This window comes from Leuresthes tenuis, unplaced genomic scaffold, assembly GCF_036924035.1.
Source record: "Leuresthes tenuis unplaced genomic scaffold, fLeuTen1.0.hap1 SCAF_6, whole genome shotgun sequence".
Taxonomy (NCBI): domain Eukaryota; kingdom Metazoa; phylum Chordata; class Actinopteri; order Atheriniformes; family Atherinopsidae; genus Leuresthes; species Leuresthes tenuis.
The window spans coordinates 14003162-14015107 of NW_027325360.1; the positions used below are offsets into that span (position 1 = coordinate 14003162).

Here is an 11946-nt window from a genome sequence, read left to right on the forward strand (position 1 = left end):
ATTAACGAATCTCTTTTGTGGCTTTTGCAGCTGACTCGTCAGAGGCTTGTCGATGCAGATGGGATCATCAACCCTGGGGCTTTTTACATTTACCTAACCGCCTGGGTTAGCAATGATCCTGTAGCGTATGCTGCCTCGCAGGCCAACATCCGTCCACACCCTCCTGAGTGGCTCCACGACCGCACCGACTCCATGCCCGAGACACGCCTCAGCAGTAAGTTGGCAGACCAAAAGGCCACAAATCATCTTACAATTGAGAGCCGGATGCCTTATAGCAAAAGAGGATAGAGTCTGGTGCATATAAGGTTGAGAACTGAAGTAGTATTGTTGTAATCTCCAACAAATCTAGTCATATGAAAATTTAGAGTTCATATTTGCTATGTTTTTACCCATACATTGTATGTCATTTTCGCGTGGGCTCACTGGTATCAGCTTTGCCTCCTTTTTTTTTTTAGGTTCCATAAGCCGGCTGCTACTTGTGAGTTGTGTTTACCTCTTGTGGTCTAATTATTGCACCTTGTCTGCCTCTTAGCTCAAAGTGAGGTAATAGACTTTACTGTACTGGTGCTGTGCGGGTACATGTGTGAGCTCGTGTTGCAAAGCCGAGGACCAAACACAAATCAACGTACTGCCTGTGGTGAATGCTATAATCCTGACTGCCATGGGGCCCCAGCATTACGCACACATGTTGACACACGAACACACGCGTGCATTATTAAAACCCAGTGACCCCAAACAAGACACACGCACTGTTCTCTTTTATGTAGCACAAACACACTCTATAAAGTCACATAAAAAAAAAAGTACGGCCATGTTGTTGTTAGAGTTTGGCTTGTGATTCGGTGTGAGTAAGTAGGATCTCCACAGGGGAGGAAGATGATTGGATAACAAAGAGAAACTGGGTTTCAGTGGGATGAACAACTGGATAACAAGCAGGACATCCGTGACAGGGGGAATGTTATTGGATAAGCAGAATGAAGTGCTTTGGTGTGTGGGAGTCACCTGGAGCAGATCTATGTTGCCTAGAAGCTAGCTGCTTTTAATGGGAATTTATTGTTGAGATTATAATTGGCCATACTGTGTTAGCATGTGCTCCTGTCTGACTTTAGTCTTACTGTGGAACACACACTCACACCAAAACCACAGTCAAAAATGTTTCTTTTCTGTGAGAAAAAAAAAAGTAGGGTAGGTTGGTAGATGTGGAGCTGCTTAGAAATCCTTTGTTTCAACGAGCTGACAGCAAAATTCTGAATAAAAACCGTGTTTCTCAGCACCAAGTATGACTTCATTGTTGAGTGACAGGCAGGTATACGTGTTTATGCATCTACATTATGCCGTATACGGTGGTGCTAAGTTTAGGGTGTGGTAATAGCAGTCATTCTGACATTGTAATTACCGTGAATCAACGTGAGGTTTGACAGTCTGCTGTGTCTGGAACTGATAGGCCCTCGTTAGCCAGTTTTGACCACAGACTGGTGAAGTTTGAGTGAATGGAGCTCTGTTTCACAAGCCTCCCCCACCACCACACGCACAGAAACTTGCCCACAGATGTAGCTTCTCTTGGACCAAGGTTGGATTGGGAAGGCACAACCATAATATTGGTAGCTTGGCTGAACAGTCTCAATTCATTTTTGCAGATTCACTAAGAATCAGAACCAAACGCTAGTTAATCTGGACAGACAAGTGTCCTGTTGTTGCCAATAATGAGTTGTCTGATTATTTCATTATTTTTTTAGCTACATGTTTTATTGAATTAGAATTTCATGACCTTGAAAAAATTGGCGGCCTAATGTGACAGATCTGATTAGCTGCTGCTCGTGGTCACTTTTTATTTTAATTTCTCGTCCTTCTCCTTTTATCTCCACCCAGTTCCTGCTGCTGAGCCAATTGAATATGCACAGTTTCCCTTCTACCTCAACGGGCTCCGGGAGACGCCACAGTTTGTGGAGGCCATCGAGAGCGTGCGGGCTATCTGCAGCAATTACAGTCGACAAGGTCTGCCCTCTTATCCCAACGGCTACCCTTTCCTGTTCTGGGAACAGTATGTTAGTCTGCGCCACTGGCTTCTGCTGTCCATCAGTGTTGTGCTTGCCTGCACCTTCCTGGTCTGTGCCCTTTTTCTGCTCAACCCATGGACCGCTGGCATTATAGTAAGTGTTGAAAACAAAGAGAGTGTAGTCAACTATACTAGAAAAACATGTATCCATAAACTGCAGAACTTTTGTCTTCCAAATTTGGTTAGTAATTGGATTATTTTACAAACTAGTCTTGTCTTATTAACCTTTGGTTAATTAAAGTACAATTTGCCTGTGCTCCTTGAGTTATATCCTGTTTTTGTGTGGTCTAAAATATATGTCAGAGGGAGAGCCTCAGGAAGTTAAGTGCTGCTTTATGTTACTAAAGCCTCAGCCACCAATGTTTATCTTATGCTGTTTTGTTAGGATCAGTCTGTTTAGTCTATTCCAACACTCCCAGACATCAATGCTAAAATAATTCAGGAGAGGACACAAAGTTACTCCAGCAACTAGCTCCCACTCTAAACCTAGAAAAAGTCAGGATCATTTTCCACCCCCCCACTCGTGTCCTCTTCTGCTCCTCTCACACGATGAGTTTCCAAGGATACAAGCAGGCACCCATTCACATACACACTTTTGAGCGTTCATGGGCTTGTATATACTTGTACAAATACTGCATGGACGTGTAAACACGCAGGGACATAATTCACACAGAAACACATACACAGAGCACTCTGGTTTCTCTCTGGTGGGTTGTATTTTATAACAAGCAGTAACCAGGCCACCTGAGCCCTTAAAACAAGGAAGGAGGGGAATTCATGTTCATCCTTCAGGCTTTACAAGCTAGATCAAAAGGCTGGTTATAGAGAAGCGTCAAGGACTAGACCCCAGCCAGTGCTACAACATCAAACCCTCGTAGCTATTTCCATTAAAATCTATCTTCACCTGGTAAAGATATTATATTTATAGAGATTTGTTTCTAATCCACTTGATATTTAATGTTGTAGAAAGTAAGAATTGCGTGGTCAGTTGTGATCTTTGTGCTTCCTGATCATGTTCCTAACGTTTATGTAGCAAATTAAAACAGAGAAATACATACTGAATGATGCATACAAAAACTCTTAACTTCCTAAAGTAGCCAAGTCTATTTCCAAATTTTACTTCCTGAATACGATAAGGGCCAAATATTCTCTCAGTATATCTGCCAATTTATAATCAGATTACCCAAAATGGAATTGAGAATAAAGTGTAGACAGTACCACACACAAATACCCCTCGTGGACACCTACATACAGACACAAAGCTACCTCCCTTGCCAACATCAGCCCTGTTCAAAGTATTTGGGCCCCATGTAACCTGACACCTGTCAGCTGATATTGGCATTTACTCTCAGCTCCTGTCCTGCTCCGCTCAAGAGCTTCCACACATTCGCACACTCACCAACTCACATCATATTTCACCCACGTCTGTGGTTACTACTTAACACATCTATATAACAGAGATACCCTCACGGTATATTCCTACGTACTTGTGTAAAAGTTCAGGGTAACTGTAAATTCAGACCTCTTAAAGAATCCTCTTCTTCATCCCCAGGTGTTGGTGCTTTCTCTCATGACTGTGGAGCTGTTTGGCTTCATGGGCCTGATGGGAATCAAGCTGAGCGCCGTCCCCGTTGTCATTCTCATTGCCTCTGTTGGCATCGGAGTGGAGTTCACTGTCCATGTGGCTCTGGTAGGCATACAAACATTTTAAATAGATTGTCCCAATCACTGTGGTCTCTCTGTCTAATTCTAAAAATCAGCCATTAAAATGGTGAAATTTATTGCTGAATAATCTTATAATCTTTTTCTTTGTTACTGTATGATTCTGGAATGAGCGAATACCATTGAGAGTGAGATGTCAAGTGTATTTTTGTGTGTTATAGGCATTCCTGACAGCCATAGGGGATCGTCACAAGCGGGCAGTGCTGGCACTGGAGCACATGTTTGCTCCGGTGCTCGATGGAGCCTTTTCCACTTTATTAGGCGTCCTAATGCTCGCAGGCTCTGAGTTTGACTTTATCGTCAGGTGAGTGCAAAATCAAGCCTTAGAAGAAGCCTTCACATTAGGTCCCAGCATAGCACTTAAGAGGTTATCATATGGCACCTCAGTCCATCAAGACCATGCCTCTACCTGCATGTCACAGGAATCTACCTGGTATACCAGTCATGCATGAAGGCCTCTCCTCTCCCTGTTTCCTCCCTCTATTTCTTTGTTTTCCACCCACATCTCCATTGCTGACTCCCTCTCTGTAAACCTCATCCTTTTCCCAGCTAGACATACCTGTTTTTATTTCCTTTTCGGGCTGGTGATCTCCAAAAAGCTTCATAAAAAAGATTTTATCTTTCTACATCCTTTCTGCTCATGTGTTTCCTTTCATCCTGTTCCTCTCCCCTCTAATGTTTCTCATGCCTGACAGTTTAGAGAAAACCAGGGGAAGGATATAGGGCTCAAGGTCAGGAGAAGTTGGAGGAGGAAGACAGCTTGGATGGAACTAACAGTGAAGTAGAGAGAAATGAAAGAAAGTGAGGAAATGGAGGGGAAAAAAGCAGGAAAATCCTCTGGCTTTTGTAATATCCTTCAACTAGTTTAACTGCCCTGATCTGACATTTATAAGCATGGGAAGGAGCATTAGGGTAGGGGGTAGGAGAGTAGATGTGGAAAGACGGGATAATTGGAAATTAAAACAGACATACTATGAAGGCTGTGTTGGTGGCTTCTCTTGTGGGTCTTCTTTGTGAGCCACACACATGGGACGAAAATGAATCATTTTAAACACTCACAACCTTGGACTATTATGAGGAATTGGGCTTTGTGCGCAATTTCAAGTGTCTGCACATGCACACATTCTTGGTTGCAATTTGCTGTATAATTTGGTCGACCTGCTCCTTTAAGAACTATGAGCACTGAACTCTGTGTGATCTGCAATCACACAATCTGTGCCATGTGCAGAGGCCTCAGTTCCTATATGTACACTTAGACAATTACACACAGTCCCCCACATATGGACACAAACTCACCAACCTGCTCCCTGACCCTGTAATCATTGGGGTCAGTGGTGGCATGACTGCAAGTGAGAGCACACACACTGAATGAGGCTCATACAAACATAAACTGTAGAGGCCTACAGACCTTCTCTCCTCACCTCCAGTGGTGTGCTGTGCTCTGGTTTCTGGCTCTGTCCGGGACCTCCATTTAAAGGTTCTGCTGTTGTCTGAGCAAACAAAGCAGCGCCCCAAGACAGTGCAATAACAACAGGCCAAGCTCATATTTTGCTGCTTGTGCCGAAAGAAATGTTTCCCTGACTTTCTCCATCAGCCCTGTGAATGTTTTCACTGTAAACAGCCATGGCGGCCTGGTATGTGGCCTGCATGCGTGCGTGTGTACTGTACATGTGTGTGCATGCATATGTGTCCAAAGGTGACGTAGCATTTAGCCACGCTGGTGTCCATGAAAAGGCTGACCTGTAGTGATGACACACTGATTTGCAGAAGTAGTTATGATGATGTACTTAAGCAGATGAAAGCTGGATGGGCTTTCGTTTCTCTGGACAGAGTTTTAACAGGGAGCGGTCAAAGGTGTAATCTGTCAGTACCCATTTACCAACAAAGGCTGGTATTCGGCTTTTCAAAGGCTGTTGAACACTGAGCGCAGTTTTGTCCTGAAAAATCTCCCCATTATCCAGCAACAAAACGTTTTAACATTATCAAAACATCTATGACAAATGTCATGTACTTAATTCTATTATTGTTGTTTTCTGATGTAAATTTGTTTAGTTTGGCTACTCTGTAGTTCATATATCGGACATAAATTAAGTGAAACGTTCAGTCCTTGGTCTCTGTTGATTACCAGCAGTTCCTCTCCAATTTCACTCGACATTCTTTGATCTTTAATGGGTCAACACCTGCAGCCATCATAAAACAAGCTGAAATATCAAAATTTGTCCACCCTATTTACTTAAAAGGTTGCATGAAAATTGCTAGCAAAGAATTGCACTTACTGTGTGGATTGTTCCATTCAGTTCATGTATTATTTTCCAAGTAACCTTGAATTGATTAATCTTGTGATGGTCCATCTACTCATTCACTGTTTATTCACTGTAATTCATTTACAGATTAATTACAGATTAATATAATGTAAAAGGGTCAGATATATGAAAATGTACCTCCTATAGAATTGTCATTGAGAAGGAAATTCACCTCACCTCAGTTCATCCTTATTTAAACCCACGCAGAACCACAACATCATATTCAAGAGTGAAGCAAAAGGGTTAATGGTTTATCGAGGTGTCCCTGATAACCTGAGGGCTTCCTCTGGTAGAACCAATGAGGAGGAGAGTCCTCCAGTAATGAAGGAGGCTGGCCTGGAGAGAGGGAGAGGTTTAGAGTGGAAGGGTCTTACCTGATACATTGGAGATTTAATTAGACAGAGGGGATTCTGGAGTGGCCCGGAATTTCACAGGAGCTTAGCTTGAAGGAAGGGAGAGAAAAGTGAGGTGCAGAAGATAGAAAGAGAAATAAAAGAGAGGGAGAGAGGCCAGGGAGGGGTGGTGCTCTAAGGGTCCCCTTCTCTTCTTCCGAGACTAAATTGTTTAAATTCTATACCCTTCACTTCATCTGTTTGCTTCTCGCTTCTTTTTTTTTTTTTTGCCAGAGAGGGGAGAGAGGCCCCTGTTCTCTTGCCCCCCCACCCCCATATACCCCCTATGTCCCCCTCTCTACCCTCTCTTACCCCCTCCCTTCACATTCCTCTCTGCTTTGTTTTCTGTTTGCTTATACACCACACACACCCTCACCCCCAATACCCCCCTCCTTCTTTTTTTTTCCTTTCCTCCCGTGCCTTTGAATTAACCAGCTCTGGCTAATTATGCTCACTCTTTCTTTTTCTCTCTGCGGCTTCTTAAAGACTAACCCTCTTTGGCAGGCCTTAGACACATCCAAGGTACCGTCCTGCCTTGCTCATCAAAACCACAGTGCATGCCTGCTTGTCTGTGGGGGGGTTTATACATGTGTGTTTGTTTGGAGAGTGGCTTTGTGGAAGTATTATTTTGGGCATGTGTTGATCTTGTACATGTCTCCCCATGTCTAAACCTCTGTGGTCTGCACAAGTATTTTCTTTGTTTCATCACACCTGTCTGTGTTGGTCAGAGCAACATTTTTTTTTTTATGACTTCTTTCTATCTTGTTACATCTTGTAGTTTTAGTAAAGATTTTATCACGGGCAAGTTAGAGAGAAAATGCATGCTCTGTTTTTCAGCTTCACTTTAAGACTTCATTGTACCTGATATAGGATTATATTCCAACTTTTAAACTCTCTGTGTATGGGGGTTGTATTGCAGGTATTTCTTTGCAGTGTTAGCCATCCTAACAGTTCTTGGAGTTCTGAATGGATTGGTCCTCCTCCCAGTATTACTGTCATACTTTGGACCCTATCCAGAGGTAAGATCTCAAATAATGCAACTGCATGAAAATAGACTAGGACAAGGAGATTAGGAGAATTGGCTTTTTAAAATGATTTTTCAGCTATTCATAGTGCTGTTGCCTAAACTGCTCTCTCCTCTCCCTGCTCAGGTGTCACCGGCCGATGGTCGTAGTCGGTTACCTACCCCCTCTCCAGAGGCCCCTCCTCAGGTGGTTCATTTCTCAGTCCGTCCTCACCACACCACTGGGGCCACCAACACCTCTGGTGCAGCTTCAGACTCATCAGACTCTGAATACAGCTCTAACACCACAGTGTCTGGAATCAGCCAGGAGGTGCAAAATTACAACTTACATTCGCAAAGAGGACAAGCTCGACCAGAGGAGCAGCAGTACCACCCTCAGACCAGCAGGGGCAGAGCAGCAAGGATAGAGGAAGGAAGGAGAGCAGGATCAGGACACAGGCGCTCAGCCAGACAGCCTGACCCTCCAGCCTATACTGTGTCTTCGGTAAGAAAATATCCCTCATTGCGTTGTTGTATGTTGTATTTTTTTAAATAGCTCATTTTGATTTCTTATTGTCATTTCATTTCTTATTGTCTTGTTCTCCAGTCTGTGTCCTCTCAGGGTTGTGATTCTGGACTCCAGCATGGATCAACGCAGCGCAACAGTAGTAGGGACCCCAGGAGCCAGCTGCACTGGCAGGCCCCGCCCCCAGCCCGCCCGCGCACGGACGCTTTTGAAACTGCTACTGAGGCTGGGGGCAATCATGGCTCACATAGCCATAGAGAACACACAGCAGGCCACAGAGGTCGCTCGTCCCACAACCCACAGCCTAATCACAACCTCCCACATCACCATCCCAACCCCACCCCATTTTGCCAACCCATAACCACGGTAACAGCATCAGCCTCAGTAACTGTCGCTGTTCATCCGGCCCCCTTGTCCAACCAGAGCCCAGCTTCCTCTTACCCAGGATACACTGCAACGGACAGTTACTGCCCACCAGGGCCGGAGGAACCAGAACCCGCCTTCCAGGACCCACATGTCCCACTCTACACCCACACAGGGGCCAGAGGAGTCAAGGTGGAGGCCATGGAGCTCCAAGATTTAGAGTTTGAGGCAGCTGAGAGCAACAGTGGCAGACGGGCTAGCTGAGGTGAGATATCAACTCTCTAAATAAATCCAGGAATAAGGCTGTCATTTTTTCCCGTTTTATCTTCAAGTACTGAAAAGACACTCTTTGTTTTATTTCTAGTTCTGGAGGACAGAAGCACTATGGCCAAAGATGGACTCCCCTGTATAATGAAGCATCTCAGCTTGACTCAGCTTGGCACAGACCAACCCAACATAATCCAGCCTTGCTTGCCCTGGCCAGTGAGAAGCTTCCCAGTGTTGCCATAATGGTGCTCATTGTTACTGTAACCCAGTGGACTATTGTCTTAGATATTTCTATATATTTAAAAGATGTATACATATGTAAATATGAACAAAAAGTAGGTATAATTTTAGGAACTGTACAACTCCTCATCTTAACAGACTGGGGCTGCCATTCTATATGGTGCGTGTGTCCGTGTGCGTGTGTTTATGTAAATGAGTGCATGTGTATGAGGGAAATGGATATCTGATTACTGTTCATTTATCTGTGGATCTGTGCCATTAGGAAGCTTCATCTAGGCAAATTACCTGTCAGCATTCACTGTTGCTGCTCGAAATATTTTTAGAATAGTACACATTTATAATTCTATGCAAATGTCTCTTTAGACAAAAGAAGTGATATGTCTAGGTATATGTATGTGTGTGCATGTGAGGAGCGTGTGTGTAGGGCTATATAATGAATGTGAATTAGTCCCATCGTTTTCTGGCCTTTTCTTCAGATACATCCTCAGAACAGTCTTAACATTTACACTCATTTAGAACATGAGGGAAATCGTTATCGAACAAAGCTATGGTATATATATATATATATATGTGTGTGTGTGTGTGTGTGTGTGTGTGTGTGTGTGTGAGAGAGAGAGTTTTATTATTGTATAAAGGTACGCTTGTAAAACTATTAATTTTTTTATCACAAACCTGTGGTAGTTATGAAACAATTACTGTTTTAACTTGACACGCCATGCGTGCTATTTAAGATGAGCTGACATGAAGAAATTTTTAAAGCTGTTTTGTTTCTTTCTTTTTTGTTTTTGTTTGTTGTTGTTTTATTTGTTTTTGTTTGTTTGTTTGTTTTCTTTTTTGTGTGTGTTATCACTTAGGAACCTGTTTCTGCACTCAGCTTTGTATCACTGTCTGTTAGGCTGGTTGTATTTTACTGTAAGAGGTGATGTATTGTCTAACCGTGGCAGGCTCAAAACAGGTTCTGTCCTGTATACTGACATATGAGCAGTAAACCCACCTCAGAAAATCACTCTACCTTTACAGGGACCTTCACATTACTGATTTTTGGAACAGGGTCAAAACGGGATGCTTACTCTGTATCATAAGTGTCTTGTGGATAAGCTAAAGCCCAGACTGTATACTGTATGACCCGATTCAACATGGCACTTGACTGCATTTCATTCACAGGAATATCTCGCCTGAAGTAGCTCTTTCTGTTTATCCAATAAGCTAGACCAAGCAGGTGGCTGTGGCCTGAGTCTGATATGGCCTGACATTGTGCTTTGTGTGTGTCAAAATATGTGTGTGTGTGTGTGTAGTCATTGATATGTGCAAGTCCATCTTTTCAGTCTGTCTGAGCCCACTCTTAGTGACAGTAAAGACAACTGGTGCTAGTTTGGCCACAGCTGTCCCCACTGACCTCAGCTCATAAAAATCCACAACATAATGCCATGACACTAATTGGACATCCCCCCCTCAGCTGCTAAATTGCACAGGCCAGAGCCTCAGGGGGGTCTGTGTTTTTACCCCGCCAGCCCCTCTCTCCACCAGCAACGGCCAGTTTATTGTCTTCATGTGTCAGTGCCAGCAGGCATACCTGTAACCTCCACAGGCCCCTTTGGCCTGTCCACACACTCCCTACACACCACCATTTTTACACTCTCACTTCCTGTTGGACACTTGTAGCTCTTCCCAGAGGTCTTTGCAGTTTCCCTCCTATTGCTCACCAAGTTACATCAGCTGCTTGCATGAAATAGGTCATTTTGTTTGTTTTGTATAGATTTCTCCCATTGTCACATTGGCAGTAGCGGGGAGAGTCCTAGCTGGCAACTATTTTATTAATTTCTAAATGTTTTTTCGTTTGTTTTTGTTCAGTTGCGATATTTATATTTTTGTAACATAAAATATGTTTTTGGGTTTTTTTTTTTTCATTGTTGTTGTGATGCCAGTGGATAACAAATGCAGGGATTTTTATGTCTATTGAAAAAAAAAAACACTATTACAGTTTAATGTTTTTTTACAATAATGGAGTCTGATCTGTATAAAGTGCTTACTAATGTTAAATAGGAAAAAAAAGAGTATATAACATTTTACACTACAGGTCTCATCATAGCTCTTAGAGGATTTTAAAAGGAAAAAAAAAAATCTGTTTTTCTTCCAGACTGCCATTTTGGTCTTGGTTGGCGTGGATTTATGCTGTTTTCAGTTACAAAGATAAATGTATGCCATATAATTTATTTATATGAAAATTTATTTTTGTAGTGTACATAGTAGTTGTCAAGGTATTTGACAGAAGTATATTTCTAAAGAGTTTATATGTAATGATATACCATAACAGAAAAAAGCCTTAAGGTGCACACTTTCATTGCTAACTGTCTTGTGAGACAACATTGACACCTCCTCTTCAGTATTATGTTCTGATCCTTGGAGAGAGACAGCTGTTTTCTATGGGTTTGTCAGAAGCTAGCCATGAAAGTAGAAAATTGTACTAGCTCTCTAAATATTAATGTTCAAACACTGATAGATTTCTAACAAATAAAAATATAACTTATTTGTCTCTTTGTTCATAACTTTAATAAATTGAAACTTAAAAAGACTTCCTTGTTTGTCTCTGAGTTGAGTTTTCAACAGGTAAAAATTACCCCCCCCCCTTGCATCCCTATTTCCTCCCATCTCCCTCCCCTTCCTCCAACACATCCTGCAGTGTAAAATTCTGACATTTGGTCTAGAGCCCCGCAGTCCTCCCCCAAAGCCCACCCAACTCCGCCCCTGCTGCCCCCACCTCCACTCCCTATTCCGTATGATTTTGATTGACAGCTTTATAGACTGCAAGGAAATTGGTTGTAGTTACAATACAGCTGGCCTGTTCAGAGTAATGAAAAAGGGCATGTGGCCTTGAGCTTGCCGCTCTGACAGTGAAAGAGTGAGAGTGCCTTGTCAGCTGCATGGGTGGCAGCGATTTATTTTCATACTCGAGGGTTGTGTGAGGAAAAAGTTTTAGGCACCCTGCAGAGAAGTGCCTCGATCGAAATGTAAGTCCCTTCTCTTGTTCCTCATCACAATTAAAAGAGCCGCTTTTCCAAGCCACAATCTCGCCC

The 11946-nt window shown here is 42.9% G+C and overlaps 1 protein-coding gene across 1 annotated transcript in view; it reads left to right on the forward strand.

Moving 5' to 3' along the window:
- ptch1 (patched 1) overlaps positions 1-11444 on the forward strand; it is a 49392-nt gene extending 37948 nt beyond the window's left edge. The window contains exons 17-24 of the mRNA XM_072387738.1: positions 31-214; positions 1870-2150; positions 3609-3746; positions 3940-4082; positions 7393-7492; positions 7625-7981; positions 8084-8630; positions 8730-11444. Coding sequence (XP_072243839.1) covers positions 31-214; positions 1870-2150; positions 3609-3746; positions 3940-4082; positions 7393-7492; positions 7625-7981; positions 8084-8629 — 1749 coding nt within the window. The 3' untranslated portion in view covers position 8630; positions 8730-11444. The remainder of the gene's footprint in view (positions 1-30; positions 215-1869; positions 2151-3608; positions 3747-3939; positions 4083-7392; positions 7493-7624; positions 7982-8083; positions 8631-8729) is intronic.
- Positions 11445-11946: the final 502 nt, after the last annotated feature.